The 23,381-nt window shown below is 37.1% G+C and overlaps 2 protein-coding genes across 6 annotated transcripts; one reads left to right on the forward strand and one right to left on the reverse strand.

Annotated features, from left to right (window-relative positions):
* Nucleotides 1–1,961: 1,961 nt before the first annotated feature.
* LOC149016933 (diaminopimelate decarboxylase 1, chloroplastic-like) lies at nt 1,962–12,168 on the reverse strand. The gene is made up of 8 exons (XM_089151227.1): nt 11,586–12,168; nt 9,355–9,529; nt 8,857–9,006; nt 6,304–6,465; nt 4,158–4,343; nt 3,428–3,550; nt 3,264–3,353; nt 1,962–2,234 (listed from the first exon to the last, which is right to left on the reverse strand). Exons 1-8 carry the CDS (start codon nt 12,065–12,067, stop codon nt 2,136–2,138), a joined length of 1,467 nt encoding a protein of 488 aa, XP_089007353.1. The 5' UTR covers nt 12,068–12,168; the 3' UTR covers nt 1,962–2,135.
* A 3,008-nt stretch (nt 12,169–15,176) lies between these two features.
* Nucleotides 15,177–22,968, forward strand: LOC149016934 (phosphatidylinositol/phosphatidylcholine transfer protein SFH12-like). Of its 5 annotated transcripts, XM_089151222.1 has the most exons (16): nt 15,177–15,195; nt 15,303–15,371; nt 16,010–16,141; nt 16,814–17,045; nt 17,672–17,771; nt 17,873–18,139; nt 18,500–18,577; nt 18,687–18,788; nt 18,871–18,920; nt 19,155–19,254; nt 19,367–19,459; nt 19,652–19,735; nt 20,409–20,532; nt 21,163–21,542; nt 22,501–22,578; nt 22,711–22,968. In XM_089151222.1, the coding sequence occupies exons 3-16, from the start codon at nt 16,096–16,098 to the stop codon at nt 22,735–22,737; spliced, it is 1,761 nt and encodes a 586-aa protein (XP_089007348.1). In that variant the 5' UTR covers nt 15,177–15,195; nt 15,303–15,371; nt 16,010–16,095; the 3' UTR covers nt 22,738–22,968. The 5 variants fall into 5 exon arrangements, with proteins under 5 accessions (XP_089007348.1, XP_089007347.1, XP_089007352.1 ...); XM_089151221.1 differs by lacking the exon at nt 15,177–15,195 and having other exon boundaries at nt 15,235–15,371; XM_089151223.1 differs by lacking the exons at nt 15,177–15,195; nt 15,303–15,371 and adding an exon at nt 15,382–15,420.
* The last annotated feature ends 413 nt before the right edge of the window (nt 22,969–23,381 follow it).

Genomic DNA, 23,381 nt, shown 5'->3' on the forward strand with positions numbered 1-23,381 from the left:
CCGAATTTTCAAGCGCCACATGTCTTCCATTGAATGACTGCGCGGAGGATATCCGCGCAGCCGCGAACAAAATCCCGCCGGGCGCATCGATCCTGAAGCCAGTGAACATTTGGACGACGGCGTGCAAATCAAGAGATTTTAAATTTGGAATCGGGATCCATTGATTCATCTCCCCGGTTTCTACACTTTCACAGTTTCACTTTCACCATCCGAAACGTACACTCTCAGAGTCGGTTACCTACTAATTTTAAAGAAAAAATTGATCCGATACTGGACAAAAATTAAATAAATTGATAGCAAATGTATTAACCCACCTAACCTATAAGATGAATCGCTCAATTAAAATTTGATGGGTAATCCAGGAAAGTTGGGACCCACTTACATGCTATGTCATTCTTATCCCATGCGAAATTTTCTATTCGTCAGGTATAGATATCAGATATGAACTTCTCATACATATTTTTCTATCATATATAAATTACGAGTCTACCTAAGGACTGCTTGAATGCTTTATGTCTTATATTTGATTTTATCAACACTCCAAAATAACCTCTGCTCTCATAAGTAAAAAATTTAGATTGATATATTGATAAACTAAGGAAAAGTCAAATTCCTCCCATAACAAAGACTACTTCAATTTTATTTGTTTTTTCTTTTTGTTAATAAATAATTGAGACTATCGTTTTAAAGATCCAGTTGATCAATCTAATCAAGTGCGGGTTTTAAATTTTTAATAATGAATGTTGAAAGCAACTAAATTCGTCCTTCCCTGCTATCAATTATGCAAAAATAATATTCAAAATTGTTTGAACAAACAAACATAGAAACCTGCAAAAATCAAATTTAGAATTGGGAGCAACCCATAAAAACCATCCATAACGAGGAGATAATCCATTGTCCACGAGTAAAACTTGGAATTCCATTCCGTTCCATTCCATCCTTAACTTTCTCTTCTTACTCCTTCCCTAATATTCTAACATTATCTTCTCTCTCTTCCCCCATTGTTTTTTCAAGCAAAAGCCGACAGCTTCGCCTGAAAAGGATGGAAAGCAATTCGTCAACAACCCCACATCATTGTAACTTGTGGACTGCGCCAACACACGGTACTCTACAGTCAGATCACAGACGTCCAGTTAGCATTTAAATCCCCCTCACGAGTCACGCCACCATTCTTACTTACCAAAAAAAATATAAAAATCAGAAGGACTCAACAACATCATCTTCTGTTCTATTCTTCTTAATCATATTTGCAATTAAATTTCCACCAACTGGACGGCTGGGCCAGCCAAACCAACACGTCGAAGTCCGCAGCTTCGCATGGCCGCGAAATTGCGATTCCACAGTTGTGTCGGTGACACTGTTTCGTTCTTCCTTGTCACTTGTCAGACTTTCCCGCGTTATTCACGTCGAATCCGTCGTTGTCCATTATTATGTCAGCGCTATTAAACCGATTGCGTATTTGTATAGGGAAATAAATATAATATCACATAAAAAAAAAAAACAAAAAAATTTACACACTCCAAGTTGGTAAGAAATTAATTTCCTTAATACCTGTTTGTTCGCTTCCGACGCGCAATGACCCTAATACCCTCACAAACAAAAATTACAAACATATCCTTATCATATATTATCAATTTAAAATTACAATTACACCCATACCCTATTAAATACCCTATTATCAAAGGATCTTCACCCATCTTCTTCCTTCATCCGAAAATCATCCACCAAAATATATATAGAAAACCCTTCTCATCTCACCTACCCTCTTGATCATTTCCTACCAACCAAAGTTTTTGGTTATCGGTATGAATGACTGTATTATTCTAGATCAATACAGAGCTACAGGGCTCATTCCTCTTTGTTTGCTACATCAACCATGCCCAAGTGCCCAACCACCACCCCAAAAAGAAAAGAAAAGAAAAAGAAAAGAAACAACAAACAAACAAACTAAGAATAAGAGCTATGCGCATTCAATGTACTCATGTTCAGCTGATGGAAGGCGTAACTGAAAAGCTAGAAGTCATGCAATAAATCTAATACAACACTCAGACGCACTGCATTGTAGGACACGCCACATCATACAGTATATCAGAATAGAAGCTCAATAACCTTAACACAGACCCCGTCAGTGGTCGCTAAGCCAGACATCTAATCAAAGTCCCATCAAAGTATCTCATATGGTCCTCAAATGTCTCTGCGTGCCGGATTTTGGCCACTGATCCATTGTCTTCAACCTACAAAACATTGGCTGTTGAATTATCCTTGACACAGAAAGAAAGCAACAGCAATCACAAATTGGTCTGGCCTCTCTCTCTCTCTCTCTCTCACATATGCATGCATACAGAGCAAGAGGGAAATGCCACCCCGGGGGGGGGGGGGGGGGGGGGAGCGAGAGCCTATGATTTATACTGCCATAGAAACAAATCAGGATATCGAAAATTCAAAAGACCTAACCGCAGCAGGGCACGCATCATAGATTGTCAACTTTTTATTTTTATTTGATTAATACAGGAGGGCCAACATGCTGATTCCAGATCCACAGTGCCCAGGAGCTGAGCAAGATTCAAACACAGAGACCCAGCAACGAGATCGGCTTCATCCAACTCTGACCCTGCTTCAGCTTGAATCTGACGGAACTCTAAAATCCGGTAAAGGATTGGCCTCTCAGGATTGGTAGGAATAGGATCAGGCTAGGCCAATTCTACTGATCTGATTTCAATTCCAATTCTTGAAATCATAGTGTGGACTCTTAACCAAGTTGACCAAGTCTACAGGTTGAACCCCAAGTTGAAAAGCTATACACTATATGGCTGTATGTATTGCAAACTGTTGTTCATAAGAAAAACCCAACAAAGAAACAGATGGACCCTGCCATGTGTCTTTGATGTGGTTTTAGCCAGATGGTTCTTTCAGGACGAAGGGAAAAGTAAATATCAAGCACCGTTCTTTACCCACTTTTTACACCATATGGGAGGCAAGTTTTTGGGTGATTATGAGGAATGCTAAATTGCAATTCAGCAGCAAGAATTAGCTTTTTAACAAGAATCCCCAAGGTAAAAACATCACAATAGTGTTTTTTTTTTCAGGCAAACGAGCAAAAAGGACTACTATTAACAAAAAATCAGTTGACATTAAAAAAAACTAACGTGTTCAATCCATAGTGAACCAGAAAGTGATATATATATATATATATATATATATATATATATATATATATAGAGGAGAGAGAGAGAGAGAGAGAGAGAGAGAGAGAGAGAGAGTACCCAATATTCAGGTGGTCGCATCTTGAGGTTGTAGGTTGATGCCATGCTCATGCAATATGCTCCTGCATCATGAACTACGAGACCAGTTCCCTAAGAAATAAAAGCTTCAGGTGAGTAACAGATTGTGTGGGAGAGAACTACAAATAAAAATCATAAAGTGTTACCTTAGCAGGAGTGTGGAGCTCCCTGTCCTTCCCCAAGAAATCTGCAGACTCACAGACAGGGCCTACCACGTCGAATTTGGTAATTTCTGCATCAGGCTGTGGGGGAGAAACCAACTCTATATGCTATAACAAACAGCCAACAAGTTTCCTTCATCAATACCACCAATCTAAAAGCAACCCAATTCAGGGATAATCCATATCTGATATAAAATTAAGGACCTTAATTCACCAAAGCCAAGTTTTATTGTAGAATACAGAATTTCATGGTAAAGGTAAAAACAGACTAATATTTCAAGGATAATCAAGCAATAGTACCCAGGACCTACCACAGAATGGATAAAGCAAGAGTGTTTCTAATTCTCTCCCCACTGGCATGGTAATTACAAGAAGAAAGGAGGGAAAATATTAAACACAACTTTTAAGTGTGGATATAAGGACCAAGCCATTTTCTGAACTTCCTGTAAGAAACCTAAGTGACAGTAAATATTGGTTGCCACTTGACCATTCAACTTGGTAACCTAGAAGCTACCAGATACATACACCGTGTTAAATTATTTGACCGACGCACGATAATGTTGACATTCAGCAGCTGTTTTATTTAATTGTTGATAGCTGGATGTGGGAAAAGAGAGAGAAACTTCACCAAGAAGAAAGCAATCATAAATGTGCCAAGCAAAATTGGACTGAACCACAACTTCAAAAGCAAATTGACAACACCATAGCTACTTACTTGATAAGCATCATAAAGACTTGGTCGGATAAGTTCAGCCATGCTTCCATCGATAACAATAAAATTTTTCGTCCCATTTGTTTTGACCCCAATCACTCTGTTAACAAGGCAACAAGTGTTGGCAATAAGTGACCTCCCTGGCTCAATGATGAGTTTAAGGTTGTGTGAATGAACCAGCTCCCGGACCTACAACAACCAGGAAGTCAGGAACATGATAAGTTAAAAACTGTCCACTAGGAAAATAAAATAATTGCTCACCAGGATCTCCAAAAAGATCCTACTAGTTACCACTGTCTTGTCTTGTATGGTAGACTAAACTCAACTAAGCCTTATACCAATTATATAGGAAAACCACCCCCACCCCAAAAAAAAAAATTTAAAGTCACACAGATTCTGACATTTAGGCAAATACGCGAACTACCCATAGTTTTTCTGCAAAAGATTTTCTTAATAATAAATGTTCGAAAAGATTCATTTGTTGTCACTGCATTGGACAGGTAATAGCTGCAAAGTAATTTTTTTACGGTGTGTAAGATATGAGAAATAAAAATGGTTACAATTTGGAAGTAGACAAAAGGGGTCTTCACCTTGAGGCCAAATCGACAACTTCTAAATTTGCTTGTGAGAGCTTATTTCACTAATAACTAATAAGAAACTAACTATAAGCAGATCAAACTGGCCATTTGTAATGGTAATTAGAATTTTACCCATCTAGAATGATCTTTATGTCCCCGATTTTTCTTCTTCTGGTTGAATAAAATGGCTATGCCTCAAGAAGTGTGTTGTAAAATGGGTAAGGATAGAACTGTCATTGGGGTTTCTTTAATGTTCACCGTGGTATCCCTACTGTACATGTACCTCACTTACCCAATCATAAATAAAGCCTCAATAGGATCTCATTGACAGGTCATATTTCCCCAAACTACATGGTATCAGAGCTTGGAATCCAAACCTTGATCCCATAAAGCCCCACTATCTCTCCCCCCCTCCTCCTCCCCAGTTGAAAACCCTCTTCCATCATTCACTGCAGCCTTGATAGAGCTTCTCTAGACCAAAAGGGTCTTTGATCCTTGCTTCATTGATGTCTCATAGGCCCTATACAACTTAAGTTCTTGATCTCATGATATGAGAGATTTCCTGAGATCTTCACAACAACCAGTCTAGTTGTGGATGTCAATCTTACAAGGCCAATCCATGCTTGTTTGTTGATCAAACATCCCCATAGTGTGCAACAAAGGGAAGTCCCAAATTTACCCTTGTACCCCATATTGCAACAGTTTCTTCTTCTCTTTTTTGGGTGTAATAGACTCAATTGAAAAGCCCAAAGTTAAACCAAGCAGGAAGCATGATCAATTATTTTAAGTGTTGCCCAGTGGCATTAGAAGTTTGAAAGTATAATACATTAAAATCCGCTTGTATTAGGTTTACATCCGTTTCATTAGCATTTCTGAAGTAGTAGTTAGTTTTTATGCTCTTTCAGCCCATTACTGTCCACTAACTAGTTGTCTGAGTTGTACTAGAACCAGTGTAGCTCTAGGCGCAGTATACACTAAGTTTTGAGAATTGGCACATACTATATGTGCCTGACCCTCTGGCTATACGAGTTCATGGAATAAAATCGAGGATTCGAGGTTGAATTAAATGGCTTTGGCTACTTTTAAGCTTTCAACATCAGGTCATTCCCTCATCTGCTATCAATTGTTGCTATTATTCTCTGATTTTATCTCATGGTTGTCCTCCATTATTGTTAATAGTAATTTTCGTAGTCCAATGCCAGTGCTCATTTTTATTTTTTCCTCTGATTTATTATATTTTTTTGATACCTATTCAAACTTGCTCTATTCCCGAAACCACTCCTCATGGTTCAGTGTCTTCAGCCTTGTGAAATCCATAACCCTAGGCTAGCTACATCAGGACTATTTTTAGGTTTAAAGGAAATATCTTATCCAGATATTGCAGTGATTAACTGCTAATGTCCACACATCAAGAGGTGACATCTTCTACACTCCTCGGCAACTTTAATCTGTCATATAATAATAATTATGTGCATGTTGTGCATGTACATATTCAACACATACATTGTCTATCCTAGCAGTCAAAAACTTTTCAATTGTCACATTATAGAAAAAGGAATAATGAGGCTCACAGTGTTGATAAGATCCATTGGTGATGGAAGAACAGCACCAGCATGACGATAATCTATTCCAAGACCACCTCCAATGTTAAGGTATTCAATTTCAAAGCCTTGGGCTCGGATTTGGTCAATGAAGCCCACCATAAGGACTGCAGCATCCCTAAATATGTCCACCTGAAATGTATTTAAACTGAGAAACAGAACAAAGGCAAAAACAAAACCTATAAATCCGCACATGTGCATTACAATATATATGCAGAAGAAGAAAAATGGGGAAAAAAATAGTACACAAAATCAAGGAGACGGGCAGGAGAGGGATGTTTCAAGTAACATCCAACAGCCAGTTAAACAAAATTCTCACCCATAGAAAACTAAAATCCTAAATATGTGGTCCTTTACATCTATTTGGATTTTGGAATTGCATAATATATAAAAGTTCTCACGAATATTTCATCCTGATAATATAGCTATTGGACGCTGACAAGAAAAGTGGAGATAATAAAAGCAAAGCTAGAAACATGGGGAGATGCTTTAGAATCAAAAGTTTTAAAACAAGTATAATAAGAATATGTAGTACAACCTAGTAAAATAGGAGTGAAAAAGGCTATTTTGGGACTGATTGCCAATTATAGGAAGATACACCATAGCATAAATGGTTTGGTTAGGGTTGATGATAGGTATAATTTCAGTACTCAGAGCTTTTTTTATTTAAAAAAGGAAACTGGGAAAAATGTTGCTCATAGGAGTATAGAACTAAAGCAAGGTCAATGAAACAGAGGAATGCTTTGAAGTCTTTTGTGATCAAAACAGTCTATTAGAAGTCAAAATTTAGAGCTTTCCATATATAAAAAAGGAAACTGAGAAAATGTTTCTTAGAGAACTAATGCAAGGTGGATGTAACAGAGGAAGAAGTTTTATGTGATCAAAGCAATCTACTAGAAGTCAACTCATCACAATAAAGATTTTAAGCATAGGTTCCTACTACCTAACCCTATCCAACAATGATTCCAGGAATCAGCTTTTGGTTTAAGAACAACTGTCTGAAACAGAAACTGGCAGAACTAGAAGAACTCAACCTGGTAGCTGATTTCAACCTGACAAAAGGAAATTTATTTGGCATTGAAACTCTAGGGTTTGAATTGCTCTCAGGCAATGTATTTATTCCTAGATTTGAGAAGGAAAGGGTAAGGGTTGAAGGAGTTTGATACAACCACATTGGGTCATCCAATACTGCCGAGCAGATCCTGGATGTAGATTTCCAGAATCTCAAGGGGACAATATAAAGTAGTAAGCTGGAAGGGAAATGTAAGAATAAGAACTAATGTAACAAAGGAAAACCAACTAAAAACTCACCAGACTTTAAACAACCCACCCCGCCCCCAAAAAAAAAAAAAAAAAAAAAAAAAAGAGGGGGGAGGATTTGGGGAAGCAATCACCCGAGAAAGAAGATCACTGGATCAAAAACGGGAACAAGATCCATGACTCTCCACTCCATTTTACACAACTCAAATTAAAGTCCATTCATTCAATCTTGTTCACTGAGGTTGCGTTTGTTTGCTGGAATAAAGGTGGGTGGGAAAAAAGAGGTGGGAAAATTCTTGAAAAAAGTGTAGATTTCTTACTTTTCCCTTAAATCCCAAAATGGTAGATTGTTTGGTTGCTTGGGGTGGGAAAGTGAGAGACAAGTTTCCTTGAATCAAGGAAACTTGCCTGGTGATGTGGCAACCCAACTTTCCCACCCCAAGCCATTTTAAAACCCCACATATTTGGTGGGATTTTGTGGGAATGTTGGGAAAAGTAAAAAGTGGGACCCACCACTATCACTTTTCTACAAAACCCTTTCCTTTCCTTTCCTTCTCCCTAACCCCACTACACATGGGATCCCACATGTTTTTTTTTCCCACCCCACCTTTGCAATCAAACGCAGCCTGATGGATAACATTCACATATTAAGGGAAAATAAACCATCATTGATCATAGTTTACTTTTGTCGTACAGTTCAAATCAGACTTAACCCAACAAATGCTAACAGAGAAACAATAACACATGACAAAGTAACACCGCAAACAAGTAGAGAAATCCCAATAAACCCATAGTGAGGCCAGTAACTGCATGAGAGTCGGGGGGAAAAATGAATTCTCATAACTTAAATAACCTTGTTATGTAGATCTCAGCCTACATATGTAGATAAAAACAAAAAAAAATATCAAAATCAAAAAAGAAGAATAAAAAAACAGCTAAATCTTTTGCCGTAGCTTCCCTGAAAAACAAAAAAACCAAAATTATTTCTAACAAATAGATGATTGTCCTGTAAAGCAAGCAAGTTCAAACACAGAACACAAAAGAACTGAAACTGACTATGTCAATAGATTTCAAGATATGCAAAATAAATGAAATGAAAAGATAGTAGAAAAATAAACAATATTGAACTCAGAACACAAAAGAACTGAAACTGACCATGTCAATAGATTTCAAGATATGCAAAATGAATGAAACAAAAAGATAGTAGAAAAATAAACAATATACATGCATCAAAAATGATGGAGGCCAAAACCAGTGATTTACCTTGGTAATTGTGGATCCAAGATGGCAATGCACCCCTACAAGCTTCAGCTCCAAAGGATGTGCCTTCACAGCATCCAAAAACCATTGCAGCTTCTCATTTCTAATACCAAATTTGGAGTTCTTATTCCCCGTAGCAACATAAGGATGAACCTAAGGAAATATTCTCAAAAATTAAAGAAAAATGAGATCTAATGTGAAATAACCAACATGACTTAGTACTCACTCAGTTACAAATTAATAACATGTCTCCAGCAATCATAGAACAATATTATGTTGATCCTCCTTGCTCAGAAGCTCCAGAAAAAACTTGACAAAGAGACCAACATAAGTCTCCAAAAGGAAAGTTAGAGAACTCTGTCAAGCTCTTCAGTGCTGAACAAGTAGATTCACTCAAACTGGTTTGCAATATAATCTATTTTAGTTCCAGAATCAGCTTTCGATTTGCACCATGCCACCTCAAGAAAAGCAATAATGTAGTGAGTGCGATAGTGAATTCACCTGAGGATCAACATCAGGATTGATCCTAAGCAAAACATTGACCTTCTTTCCAGCAGTTCTAGCTGCTAACACAATGTTTTCCAAATCAAATTCACTGTCCACATTAACAAAAACACCTTCTTGGGCAGCCAGCACCAGGTCCTCCAAAAGCTTCCCGTTGCCATTAAATATACACCTGAGTTTCAAAATATCAATAGCATAAATTAAACCAACAGGAGAGCAGTTGACAGGGGGAAACAAAAAGTCTATATGACTTATTAAGAATTTGGCATGACAACTTTTGTGAATATTAATTTACAATCAGGCGGATTGTCTACATGCCTACTCAAAAGACCTGTCGAAACCAACATGTCTCAGGGGAACGTCTAGACATTCAATATTTATTTAATCTGACGCCATCCCATATCTTGTGTCATTCCAAGAAAGTGCACTCCATGGCAACTTTTAATCACAACAACCAAGTTAATGGGAATTGAATTTTCAATGAGCTTTCGCATTTTGAGAGACAGTTTTCTGTGGGGATCATCAGGGAGTCAATTCCTTGAAGAAAAAGTACTTGCATCCAAAGTCCTAGTTGGAGTTAAACTTTCAAGGATATGTTCAGATCCCAGCACAAAGCCACGAACGCATTTAGCCATGTTATTCAAAAGTCACCCTTCTGATAAAAATTGTCACCAATTGAACAAGCAGAAGGCTGAAAATACAAACGGAAAGGTCAAGCTATTAAGCTTTCGATTAGATTTTACTCCCCAAATATCATTCCACTACTACTGTATAAAATATTGAGCATAGGGAGCCAGGGAATCTCTCTGACCTCAAAAGCAAGAACGACTAACCTTTGCACAGATGTGAAATTTAGGGACCATCTGGCTCAAAATGCAAGCCAATAAGCCAGTATTCAAATCTCTGACGATACACAGACCAGAACCTATTAAGTCATTTCGTACAAGGTCTTTCTCTCTTTTTGTCAAAAACAAAAACAAGAATGACCAACCTTTGCCCAGATGTGGAATTTAGGGACCATCTGGCTCAAATTGTGAGCCAATAACTCAGCACTCAAATCTCTGATGATATCCAGACCACAATTACCTATTAAAGTCAATTTGTACAAGGGTAAAAATAAGATTACGATAAAGGAGCCTATTAAAGTCAATTTGTAAAAGGCTGAAAATAAGATTACAATCAAGGGGTGGGGCCAAAGAGTGGGAGAAAATAAACTTCAGGCACCTCAGAATGATAAATGTAGCCCAAGCAACGTGGTTAATGCAACCCTTGAACCTATCAAAGGAGCATTGGGAAAGCCACACTCTAAAGTAAAAATCTTCTATTACTCAAAACCAATTTTCCAGTCTATCGCAATATACCTTCAATTCCACTGGTAATCAAACCCACCCTCATGGTTCAATAAACAGACTCATAACGTTTGAATAACAGATCCCAGTTCTGCCAGTTTGGTTAGACTTGCAGTACCCGATTCTGAGTTTAACATCTTTGACCTCACAGCAACCCAACTTCAAGCCTTAACTTTTGAGCAGCAAGCTCAATGTAGCACTAAATTTGCTCGAGATTATCAGTTTGGATGATAAGAAGTACTTATACAAGCCCCCAAAACAGAAGACCGGACAAGTAAAACTAGCAAATAATGGGTGGAATTTAAAAAACGTTATTACAGTTCGCCCTACTAGAAAGACACAGAATATGAGAACCCAAACGAGAAGCAGAGCGTAAAGAATGATAAGGGTGGGCAGAAATGGAATCTGAGCAATATTGGGCACGAAAATAGGATAATGGATTTAGTATATAAGTTCAAAGTATAATATCTCCTTCCTTCTTCACCAAAACTAATGCTAATATAGGTATAAATTCTTGAAACACATGAGAAGTGTTGCTCTACGAAATCAAACGTCGGAAAGTACTCCCATTGCAACCCTTGAGTTTTTCTTCATCTACTTTTCTTGATAGACTTCCAAGAAAAAACAAAGAATCAGTGCACGGGTTTGATGGTACTTGGTAGACAGAATGGGAAATAGAGCCAAACGTATTTCAGTTTAGGCTCAATGACGACTGTGTCACTCGGAAGTCGGAAATGGTAAATATCAATTAAACTCATTTTTATCTTTCTTTTTTGTAATGAGAAAATATCTCATTTTTAACATGTTTAAAATCAGATGAACCCTAATTTATTGTTGGATAACCTACACAATAAAGATAAAACCATGGAAGTTTTTCACCTGGCTGGATCAAACCCTGCGCGAAGCGCCAACTTCAACTCATTCCCACTCACTAGCACGGCACCGCAACCCAACTGTCTCAAATGCTCAAGAATTTTCAGGTTATTATTGGCCTTAATCGCATAACCGACAATCGATCTCAAGCCTAGCAATGCTTCCCGATATGCTTCGAAGTTTCGGGTTATTTGGGGCTTACTGTAGAGATAAAACGGTCTCTTCTCCACCGAATCCAAAATCTCCTGAACGTTCTGGCCCTCGCAGTAAAGAAATCCATCGTCGGACTTACTAAAGCAGTGCTGGAATTTCTTCTCCTTTGGCTCAGCAGTGACAACACTGCTTTTCTCCGACACAGCCGACCTCACTATAAATGCCTGCGAATGATGTCTGAAAGTAACTGAAGGTTTCGAGATCACATGATTTGAACGGTACTGTATACCTTTCGGAAACGAAGGAGAGTGAATCGCGAATGAAGCAGCCGCCATTGTTGAACAAGCCCGGTTCTAGCAAGAACAAGGCAGAAGCTAGTTGCAGAGGCTAAATGGTTTAGGCGTGTTACTTTGGCGCCCTATTGGCTGCTGAGACGCAATCAGGGTTTAAGCAGCCGGTCCGTTTGATAAAGTTAGACCCGCAAAAACCGGCCAAGCAGTCACGGTCGGGTTACTCGGACCTCACTTCAGTATAGCGCCATTAATGCATTGAACCGTTAAACAATACAACTTTGGCCGTCGGATTTAGATTTCGGCCTCGACAAAATCTCGATCATTGATTTTCAACAGTTGCAAATTTTTAGATACTAAAATTTGGACCGAAATCTCGATCAAACCATCGAAACCAATGCTTAACGTTTCAGCACCAATAATGACACTAAACTGAAGTAAAATTCTATGTTACTCTGTCGTCTTAACTTCCCCATTTTTTTCGCCGAAAAGGGAAAAAGAAAAACTAGAATACAATGACCAATCTCAGGTAAAGCCATAAGAAGGTCTCGAACAAGGCCAAATGGAAACAATGGTTGTCATCTTATTGCTCCAAAAACTAAATCGCTACTACCTAGCTGTGCGAACCTACAAAACAATGCGCCTGACGGGGAGGATTGGGGAAACGACTTTAACAATCAAGCCAATGAAGGCTGACAATTTGAAGGAAGACTCTACAAGCAAAGACCTATAGAGCCTTGAATACTAGGAGCAATATTAAGAATGCATACCTAGTGTGATTTTTCAGTAGGGTTTATATAGCTATCTAGGGTTACCTTATTCGTTGGATTAACCAAGACGGTTTAGTTCCTTATCATTGGACTTAGGGCATCCCTACACGTGATGGAGGCCGAGTGGGATCCGATATCATTTGTCATGTCCGATCTCTTTTTCTTGTAAGACTCTTTTTCGAGCTCAGCCACTTTTGAGCCACTCAAAGCTCCGTGTCCAATTTGTCCTTATCACATCCAAAGAAAACTAGCAAATGGGTACATGAATAAAATACATTCAATGTCATTTGAACCACTATAACAAATGATGCAATTGGGATCAGAAGATATATGATGGTTAATAAAAAAAAATTGGGTAAAGAGGCCACCTTTAGGGTTTTAAATGATTTTCTGAAAACATTTTTTTTTGCCATTCAGTAAAACCAGTGTTTAAATTTGTTGAGAATGACTGTGAAGCAAATCTTTACCAAGAAAAAGACTATAGAGCAAATTGACATTTTGTACCTTTTAATCTTAAAATATGATTTTTGTGACAATTCACAAAAATGTCATTGATACTATATGAAATAAACATAAAAAAAATATATTTTTTTATTATTTTTAAGTTAAATACACTACATCATAAAATAATAAAGTCCAATGATTGTTCAGTAATATTGATTATAAAGTAACTAATAAACCTCTTAAGACAATCCTTCATTATTTTTCACACCAATAGTAATATGGCAGCACAAAATTCCCATGCATTGATGCATCTATTTGAAATTTAGAATTTAGTGTAGTTGAATGAGAGCTAGTGGGTGTGCTTCTAGCATAGTGGTGACAGTCTCCTTTGTATAGACAATAAGTCTAAAAATGTCATTCAATGTTAATGATGAATGTTAAAATGAATGAAGCTTAAATTTGATTGAATTTAATTTTGCTTCAATGTTAATGATGAATGAAGCTTAAATTATTAAATTCAGTTAAAACGATGAAACAATTAAACCTATCAATTGGATCTAAATACAAACCAACTCAATTCCTTGTTTTATTTTTCGAATTTTGTTGTTGCGCATTAAAAAATTGTTATTTTCAATATTCGTTTTTACAATATTTTTTATTTTTAGAAGTATGAACTTTTTTATATTTGGAGGTGGAACTACTATGTACACCATTAGGCACTAGAAAAGCATGACGGTACATGTAAGAGTCTATATTTTTAATTTCAAAGGTCAACTCAGTTGGCAATCACCAACACTTCGTAGTGTGATATTCTCGGACGATACATGTAATAGTTCGACCTTTTATTATCAGTAAATTAATATAAAAGGGTATTGACTTTGATTCCGTCCTAATTTATATTTTATATTACAAAAAATGTAATGGACTAATAGTAAATTGTATTGGTGGTGGACGGAAAAAAATCATATACTGTACACATCTCATTACTGTGTACAATAGTGCATTTTTGTATCAAATGATTGGTTGAAATTAAAATTAAAATTTTAAATTTAAAAAATCTTCAATAGTCTTATATTTACTTTGTTTTCTCATCCAATCATTATATATATATTTATATATAACTTCATCACTTGATTTTTTTATTTTTATTTTTTAATTTATTAGTGGTCCCCACCATTATTGTATGATAAGTAAGTGTCATGGAAACACATTGTTTTCTGTATTGGGGAGGTGATGCAGATTCTTAATCAGGGAGGTGATCCAGATTCTTTATCGTATCGGTAGGAGGATTTGGATGAGCTAGCACACATTCATCTAGGCTGCATTTGTTTGCAAAGGTGGGATGAGGAAAAAAAAAGATGTGTCACGTGGGATGAAAGAGAAGGAAATAAAATAAAAGAAAAGTGTGGAAAAATAATAATTGTGGGTCCTACATTTTACTCTTTCACACTTTTTACGTAGTTCCACATATTTTGTAGAGTTTTGAAAAGGCTTGGAATAGGAAAATTGAGTTGCCACATCACCAGACAATCTCTAATGTTCCCACCCCAAGTAACCAAACAATGTACACTTTTAAGATTAAAGGAAAAATAGAAAAGAAAAATTTTTTTTTTCAATAATTTTCTCACCCTGTTTTTTCGCACCCCTCATTTATTCGAGTAAACAAACGCCCGAAAGTCTTTGGACGAAAAAAAAAAACGCCCGAAAGTCCCACGTTATACGTGCAGAACCTGGCAAGGTGAGAACTCCGTCAACAATTAATAATGCGGCGATCCGGTGGATGGGATCACAACATCGGACGGCAGAGGAACATCGACAAAGTAACTCGAAAAAAGGGACCCGCATGTAATGTGAAACTTTTAGCGGGAAATTAGTTATACAAGTTGGTAAAATTTGAATGGAGTTTGCTCGCATGTCGCTTCTGAGAACCAACATGGCAGGTGACTTCGTCAAAAATTGGTAAACAAACCTATAAATTATAAAAGATTTTATTTTTTTGTCCCCTTTCTCATCATTGTCGGATCGTCGTCGTGTTGTCCTCATTGTCCGTTTTTCCGTTTTCTTAGGCACTGTTGGGAGGATAATTCGGTGTTTTATAAGCTTCTCCTCTCCAGAGCTTCACATCTTCGTCGGAGGTAAATTTCCTGAAACGCTTCTCCTCTCCGTATCGTGTCTGTCTTGTTCGTATGAACCTTGGCTCCAATTTACATTTTCCCTGTTTCAACATTCTTTTGTTCATAGAAATTTTGATTCCTTCTTACATTATTAGTTCAACATTCTTTTGTTTCTTTTTCCTCAATTTTGCATCTGAATTCTTAGACATGACAAATCTTTTTTGTCTTAAGTTCCTTGATTTCTGTTTAAGAGATACTGGAACTATAAATGAATGCATACTTGGACTCTCGTGTTTCTGGTTGAACATTTGGACTTATGAGATCAGTATGTTTTTTTTATTTCTTCGAGTTATGGATATGTTTGCTGTCGGGATGTCTATGTGTGATACTATATTTGTGTCATCTTTATCGGTTGTAAGCACGAAGATTTTAATTTATGGATCTCTATCAATTCTGGCTGGGTCTGTTCTTGTTTTTATGACTATTCTATACTAGATGAATGATGAACCCGAAAATCAAGGGAGATAATGCAATGTTTTCTTCCCGGCGGAGGGGGCGAATACCAGTTTTAATCTATTTATTATCATTATTATCATTATTTTTGTGAATTAAAATGTAATCTTGGATCCTGATGTTTTTCCACCTTGATCATGATGCAGACATTTGGTGGCTAGGACCTTGATCATGAGTTACTAATTCTCCTGCCCTTTACTATCTCATAGTTGCAAGCTCACTGCTAGCAACCATGTCTGATGTAATGTCTGGACCGCAGGAGCATCCCTTGAGACCTGGTAAGTAATTGAAACCAAATTCATAGTATTAAACCATCTGCTTTTGCTGATGCGGAGCAAAGTCTCGTAAGAAATTTTTTCCAATAATTCCTGATTCATGTTACCAGTTTTTGTAAAAATAAATAAATGCGTGTGCAGAGATCCTCATTTTATCACATACTTATATATAACTGTATAAACACATAAAAACAGCAAAAATTTAACGTGTACATCATTGTTTTTTATCAATCATGGGTTCTTATTTTCACATGTATAATGTACTTACCATTGGAACTATTTACGGCATCTTAGAATGTGAGGTAGGTTTACACTGCACATCACATTTAGTTTGAGCTGGGAAGAATATCTAAAAAAAATGCAAAGTTCAAAGATATTATTCTTTTAGGAGGTTCCAAACTCCTAGTAAATGCATGCAGTCTTATCCCCTGGTTTGTAGGAGAGGCTATTCCAAGTTTTGAACAAGGTTGCTATAACACAACTTAACAGCTGCGCCAAAGTTCCAAATGTGATTCACCTATGGATGTGTCACATTCACCAGAACTCCACATTCGATAGAAACAACATAATGCCATTTATATGTACTGAATTTTTTTTTTACTCTTAATGGCTGAATTGCAGGCAGCTGATTTCCAGTTATCCAAGTTTTTGAGCCTTTACATTTTCTATCTGCAGGTCTTGATGAAAATGCTAAGGTTGGGTCTTTCAAAAAGAAAGCTATTAATGCCTCATCCAAGTTCAGGCACTCCCTGGCAAAGAGGGGCAGGAGAAGCAGCAGAGTAATGTCTATTTCCATTGTGGATGATCGTGATGCAGAGGAAGTACAGGCAGTTGATGGATTCCGTCAAGCACTCATCCTGGAGGAGTTACTACCCTCGAAACATGATGATTACCATATGATGCTCAGGTGACTCTCTTTTTTCCCTAAACAAAAGTATTCCTCTGAAACTATTGTCCACAATGCATGGTTGAATACCTAGTTAATTGTTTGTTTAGGAGAAGAATTTTCTTTTCCTTTTTATCTGTTCACGGGGTGGTGGTGGTGTTTATATTACTGCTGTAGGACATCTTTTTGCTGTCAAAACTTTCAGAGAATATATCAGAAAACCTACAATCCTTACTTGACTGAAACTGCTGAATGAATATTACCAAAAAAAGAAGAAAAGAACTGCTGGATGAATGATATTTATCGTGAGTTAAGACCAGCTTGAACAGGGATATGTTGTGTCAAAATGGTAGTGGCACATTAGTATTCATTAGTATTAAGCGAGTTAAGACTAGCAGAATGTTGAATGATTCTAAATAGTAAATTTTATTCAGCTGTACCACAGAAATATAAATATTCATAGAGAGACTGGTTTGTATATTTGATTCTGCTTATATAGCAAGATAGTGAAAGCAACATGATTTTGTAGAAGTAGATGTTATTAATTCTAAAAGAAAATTTAGAACCTTCCAAAAATAATCATGGAATCACTGCTTCACTCTTTTGAATTGAGTGTAAACATTTTAGCATTTTACCCAATGGTGCAGATTTTTGAAGGCCAGAAAATTTGACATTGAGAAGACTAGGCAAATGTGGAGTGACATGCTCCAGTGGAGGAAGGAATTCGGTGCTGACACAGTCATGGAGGTACTCATTTAAAAACTGGCAGTCAAAAGTGAAAAGTTCTGTTTGAATAATCCAAGTATAGTGTTGTCATTTATATGATTATATTCCTCACTATACTTTAGGATTTTGAATTTGAAGAACTCAACGAAGTCCTAGAACACTATCCTCAAGGGCATCATGGAGTAGACAAGGAGGGACGGCCTGTCTATATTGAGCAGCTGGGAAAAGTTGATGCTACCAAGCTTATGCAAGCTACAACAATGGATCGGTATGTGAAGTATCACGTACGGGAGTTCGAGAGGACTTTTGCTGTCAAGTTCCCAGCCTGTTCTATTGCAGCAAAAAGGCACATTGATCAAAGCACAACCATACTGGATGTGCAAGGAGTGGTATGTGAAGATGGTCACATTAGTTTGGAATCCTTGAATCTCCGTTATTAACTTATTACAAATATATCTGAGGTTTAGACCCCGTCAATGTTCTAATTATAATGGCCAGTGGAAGTTACTCTAACTATTGATTTGTAGGGATCGCATAATATGGTTCTAAAATTGTTCAGAGGACAATTACTCTTGGAGTTGGGGAAACTTAGGGAATAGAGAAGGAAATTAGTGGGTTATCTCTTGTCATTATCCCCAGACCCTGCAGTGACAGGAGACTCATGCACTGGGATTGCCTTTTATTTATTTATTTATTATAATATATAAACTCCTATTATACCATGCTAAATACATGTATCGGTGTCTTAGGGACTAAAAAATTTTAACAAAAATGCACGGGAACTTATTACTCGTCTTCAGAAGATTGATGGCGACAATTACCCTGAGGTAGTGTTTTCGTTGTTCAATTATTATGCTCTCACTTTTGAATTTACTCCTGCAGGGTCGATAACAGCTTTACTAATGTGATGTGAAAAACTTTCTATCTCCATTGCAGACCCTGTGCCGCATGTTCATCATTAATGCAGGTTCTGGATTTAGACTTTTGTGGAACACTGTTAAGTCATTCCTTGATCCCAAAACTACTGCAAAGATCAATGTAAATATCCTTTTCCTTCTCCATCTGTTGCTTGTTTTGACCAAAGATTCTACTTTAACCATTGCTGGATGTTGCCCGTCAGGTTCTTGGAAATAAGTATCAGAGCAAATTGCTTGAAGTAATTGATGCTAGGTAAGGTTTTATGTGGTTAATGCAAAGTTGCAGTGCAAAATTTTCTTTCCCATTTTGGTTTCTTATTGTCGAACATGATCCAGAACTTTGGCTGCTGAATTTGTACTCAATAATCTATGGCCGTTAATGTGCAATTAGTAATAGATTAGTTAGATTCTTGAATAGTATGATAAATTGATCTGATTATTTTATTTCAAACATCACCACTATTTCTGTTTCTTGTCTTTGCAACAGTGAGCTGCCAGAATTTTTGGGTGGAACTTGTACCTGTGCTAAAGAGGGTGGTTGTATGCGCTCTGACAAGGGCCCGTGGAAGGAGACTGAGATATTTAAGGTTATATTGAACTTTTTCTCTCCATATATTGTTCATTTGTTTCCGAGTGGTTTTATTAATATCAAATAGCACACAATGTGTTAACATTGCCAGTTGATATCTTGGTGTGTAGAGAGTACAAAATGGTGATGCCAAATGCACTCGCAAGTCTGAGGCACAAAGCACCAAGGAGAAGACCATTTGTGAGGATGAGGCATACCCAAAGGTCCTTACTGATCTTGGAACCTGTCTTCTTCTCCAATAATGCTCTGTTTTACTCTCTAGATTCTATTAGTTTTATTTTCAATGCTCAACCATAAACCATCCTCTTAAATTCAGTTCTGCAAGAGAGGTTTATTTGGCTAATGATTTTGCTTATTCTCACTCTCTCTCTCTCTCATCATAAATTATAATCAAGAAATGTGATTCTGTGGAGCAAGCTGATGGCAAGCTTCAAAGGGAATATATTGAGCATCCACAATCGTCTCCTGTTCACAAAGAAGTAAGTTTTTATAAAGCATCCACAACTCACTGAGACCTTTTCTTTTCTTTTGTTAGTGAGATTTGAAACTGTTGGACGTTGACTAACTTTGGGACCTTGGGCGAGTTTATATCTCAGTTAGGTCTCTCCACTTACCTTTGGTTGGGACAATTTAAATTGGTATTAGCGCTGCAGGCTCACAATGTTAATAATATATCCATGTATGATCACTAAAAGAAAGGGTATATTTGCATGTGAATACAGTCAACCAAAGGAGACGCTACACATGAGGTGAATGTTTGTCCCATATAGTGACTCATTTTAGTACCTCATGTAACCCATTTGGGCCTCTCCACCAAAAAGTTTTAGATTTTGAAATGCACATAAATATATTATGGGCTATTGACAATTTATTAGCAGTCTTTTGAGGCTTAGTATTTCACAATTCAATGTCCTTGGTATCTTCCTCAAATTCTGATTGCAGGGGAATGTTTGAATTCTGCAGCTGCATTTTGATAAGAAAACTCAAATATACGGATGCATGTATGCCTTAGTAGTATAGATACTGGAAAGCTTTTAGTGTATCTGAACTCTTGAATTTTAGCATAACCATCTTTCACCTTCACTACTGAAGTGATATTTATCGATGGTAGGAGTTTGATGGCTTTGCATATTGTAAAAACCTACCTCGCAGGCTCAAATTGGCAAAAATGCCTACGGCGGCTGTGGATATGATGAGTTCATCCCAATGGTTGATAAATCTGTGGACGCAACTTGTTACAAAACAGCAGAAAATGACAAGCTGGCGCTCTCTAAAGGTACATGGTTTTTCTACTGTTTTCTGTCTCTAATTTTGCAGCTCATCCAGTGTCCATTGGTCCACATTGGGTCACTAAGGTGATTCTTATAGCTATGGAGTCAACATTAACTGATCATGTCAACAAAAACTGCTGTATTCTCCTAATGATATGTCAATTTACTTTTGACTTTTTATGAATAGAGGATACCGTTAAATTGATAAGCATGCATTTCTACTTTCCCATAGTAAATAGAGTCGAATTTTGAAAATCTTCCATACACTGGTTTGCTGATGGAAGTGTTGTACTTATGATTCTTGTTTACAACAACTTTTTGAAATTCCAAAGATAAAAGCTTTATCCAGCGTACAGGTGATGGATTTCTAGTGTTATACAAATTCTTCTAATCTGTAGGAGATTGACCACGACTAGGATATGATTTGTTACCCATCGTTGAGTTTGAATTTGGCTCTGATTCTGTAACAACACTACTTCCAAATTTTTTTGTTATTATATAAGCACATGCCATATACAGAAAATGGATTTTTATGTAAGTTAAGAAACCCAAGAGAAAGAATGCCAATGTGACAAGGTGTTTTGAATCCTGAGAAATTGCCGATTAATTTTCTACTGTTTTAACTTGTTAAGTAGGTTGCTACACTACGGATGATGCTTGCAAGGGTTCAGATGGGGCCAGTGGTCCAATCTTGACTGGAATCATGACCTTTGTTATGGGCATCGTCACTATGATCAGAGTGTCACGCGACATGCCAAAGAAGCTCACCAATGCAACCCTCTACTCTAGCTCTGTTTGCTGTCCTGACACAACATATAAAGGTCATCGTCAGTTGCCTGGTCCTGCCGTTCCTGTTGCAGAATACATGACTGTGATGAAGCGTATGGGTGACTTGGAAGAGAAGGTGAATGCTCTAAGCATGAAGTCTGCAATGTCGGCTCAGAAGGAGGAAATGTTTAATACTGCCGTAAGCCGAATTGATGCCCTTGAGCAAGAGCTCATGGCAACCAAGAAGGTAAGTTCATTATCCCTAGTCCTAGTAGTTTTTTATTGAAGAAAAAAGACGTCAAAAAGAAAGAAAGAAAGGGTTTTTAGCATGCATTTGGCTCTGTGTGAACATGTTTGCTTCCAGTAATTTTGAACAAGTTCCAATATTAGAAAACTTGCATATAAGAATTTTACAGTATACTTGTGATTTAACAAGCAACCTGATCCACATCCACATTAGACTGCAATGATATTTGTGATCAAATAGGCAAACATATGGCACCAATGGCCATGGTCCCATGGTGAAGGAATTCCACTTTCGGTATGAGGTAAAATTCCTTTCTCCCTTTTACTGGAAAAAAAACCCCTTTCTCCCATCTGATGGAGCAAAATGCTTCCTCAGCTGGGCTGACTAGCGTACCAAACGGGCTGAAAGAGTTTAGATCCTCTCCATTCGGATGCACGGTCCACTTATTTTTTCCTCTCACATTCAACTTGACACAGGCCATCCTGTATCAGGTTGGAGTTCAGATCCTAGCCACCCAGCCTACCCATATTATCATACACTCATAATTGCATGAGTGTGGGATCTACTGTATGGGCAGACTGAGCGGAGAGGATCCAAATTCATCAAGTTGAATGTGTGAGGAAAAAATGAGTGGACTGTACACCTAGGTAGAGAAGATTTGAATTAGGGCTGGAGAGTGTTTTTTTTGGGATAAATCGGCTGGAGAGTTGTTGATCCACTACTTACTCTATGTATTGATGACTTGGTGCCAAATATGCTCATGTGGTAGAATGAAACAAGGTTTAGAAGAACTTTTGCTAAGGCAAAAATAAAACAGTGATATTAAAATTTGCATGCTTATGCTAATTGGAAGGTGAACAATAACTTAAGAACTAGATCAGACCCTCTATCCCAAAAAGTAAAAGAATGCAAACTTGGATATCAGCTCTTTTTGGTAACCACTTTTAAGTTTTTGCAGGCGCTTGAGGATTCCCTTTCTCGACAAGAGGAGCTTGTGGATTACATTGAGAAGAAAAAGAAGAAAAAGAACATGTTGGTAAGTCATCAAGTTTTTTCTTTTAATATTATTTTACATTTTTACTTATCCTCTCCATATTTGTTCAGAACAATTGAAGAAATTCTCGACTTTTTATTGTTAATATATTCTTATTTTGTTTTGTGAATACAGAATCCTTTCAACTGGAGTGCTGCATAATATAGCCTGATATAGCCTAAGGGCTTCGCGATGTATTTTTTGTTGTTCAAAGTTCTTATAACGATCCAAATGCTCTCTGACCTACATTCATATTACCAACAATGATTCAGAGATTCTAATTGAATATATAACCATTCTTTCGCACTTTGCATTGATAAAACTTAAATAAAGCTCGTCATTTTAATTGTTTGTTTCTTGTCCCATCTGGATCTCAGGCTCTGGTTCACATCCTTCCCCCACTGTTTTTTTTTTTTTTTGATACAAAGTCTTTCGCACTTTGCATTGATAAACCTAAATAAAGCTCGTCATTGTAATTGCTTATTTATTGTTCCCATCTGGATCTGGTTCACATCCTTTCCCACTGTGTTTCTTTCCTTTTTTTTTTTTTTTTTGGGTTATCCCAATATCTAAGACGGATATTTCCTTTTTTTTTTTTTGGGTTATCCCAATATCTGAGGCGGATAATTCCTATCGATTGTAAGGCCAATTTACTACATACACTTAAAAACTTGAAATGTTCTGAAACTTCGATTGGGATGTTATTTATCTTGATGCTATGAATATGAGATATGGAATTGATTCTAGCAGTCATGGTTTTTGAGAAACGGTACGAGACCCTTAATTTGTTCATGATTGTCCCAGCT

This window comes from Hakea prostrata, chromosome 4 (genome assembly GCF_041222555.1).
Source record: "Hakea prostrata isolate BN-2017 chromosome 4, UWA_Hpros_2, whole genome shotgun sequence".
NCBI classification, from domain to species: Eukaryota; Viridiplantae; Streptophyta; class Magnoliopsida; order Proteales; family Proteaceae; genus Hakea; species Hakea prostrata.

Coding starts and splice junctions, on each gene's coding strand:
- LOC149016933 (XM_089151227.1), bottom strand. CDS start 12,067: ATGGCGGCTGCTTCATTCGCGATTCACTCTCCTTCGTTTCCGAAAGGT. Junction 9,007..9,354: donor ATCCTGATGTTGATCCTCAG/GTGAATTCACTA, acceptor ATATTTCCTTAG/GTTCATCCTTATGTTGCTAC. Junction 6,466..8,856: donor TTGGATCCACAATTACCAAG/GTAAATCACTGG, acceptor AATACATTTCAG/GTGGACATATTTAGGGATGC.
- LOC149016934 (XM_089151222.1), top strand. CDS start 16,096: ATGTCTGATGTAATGTCTGGACCGCAGGAGCATCCCTTGAGACCTG. Junction 18,578..18,686: donor ATGGCGACAATTACCCTGAG/GTAGTGTTTTCG, acceptor TCTCCATTGCAG/ACCCTGTGCCGCATGTTCAT. Junction 20,533..21,162: donor CAAGCTGGCGCTCTCTAAAG/GTACATGGTTTT, acceptor CTTGTTAAGTAG/GTTGCTACACTACGGATGAT.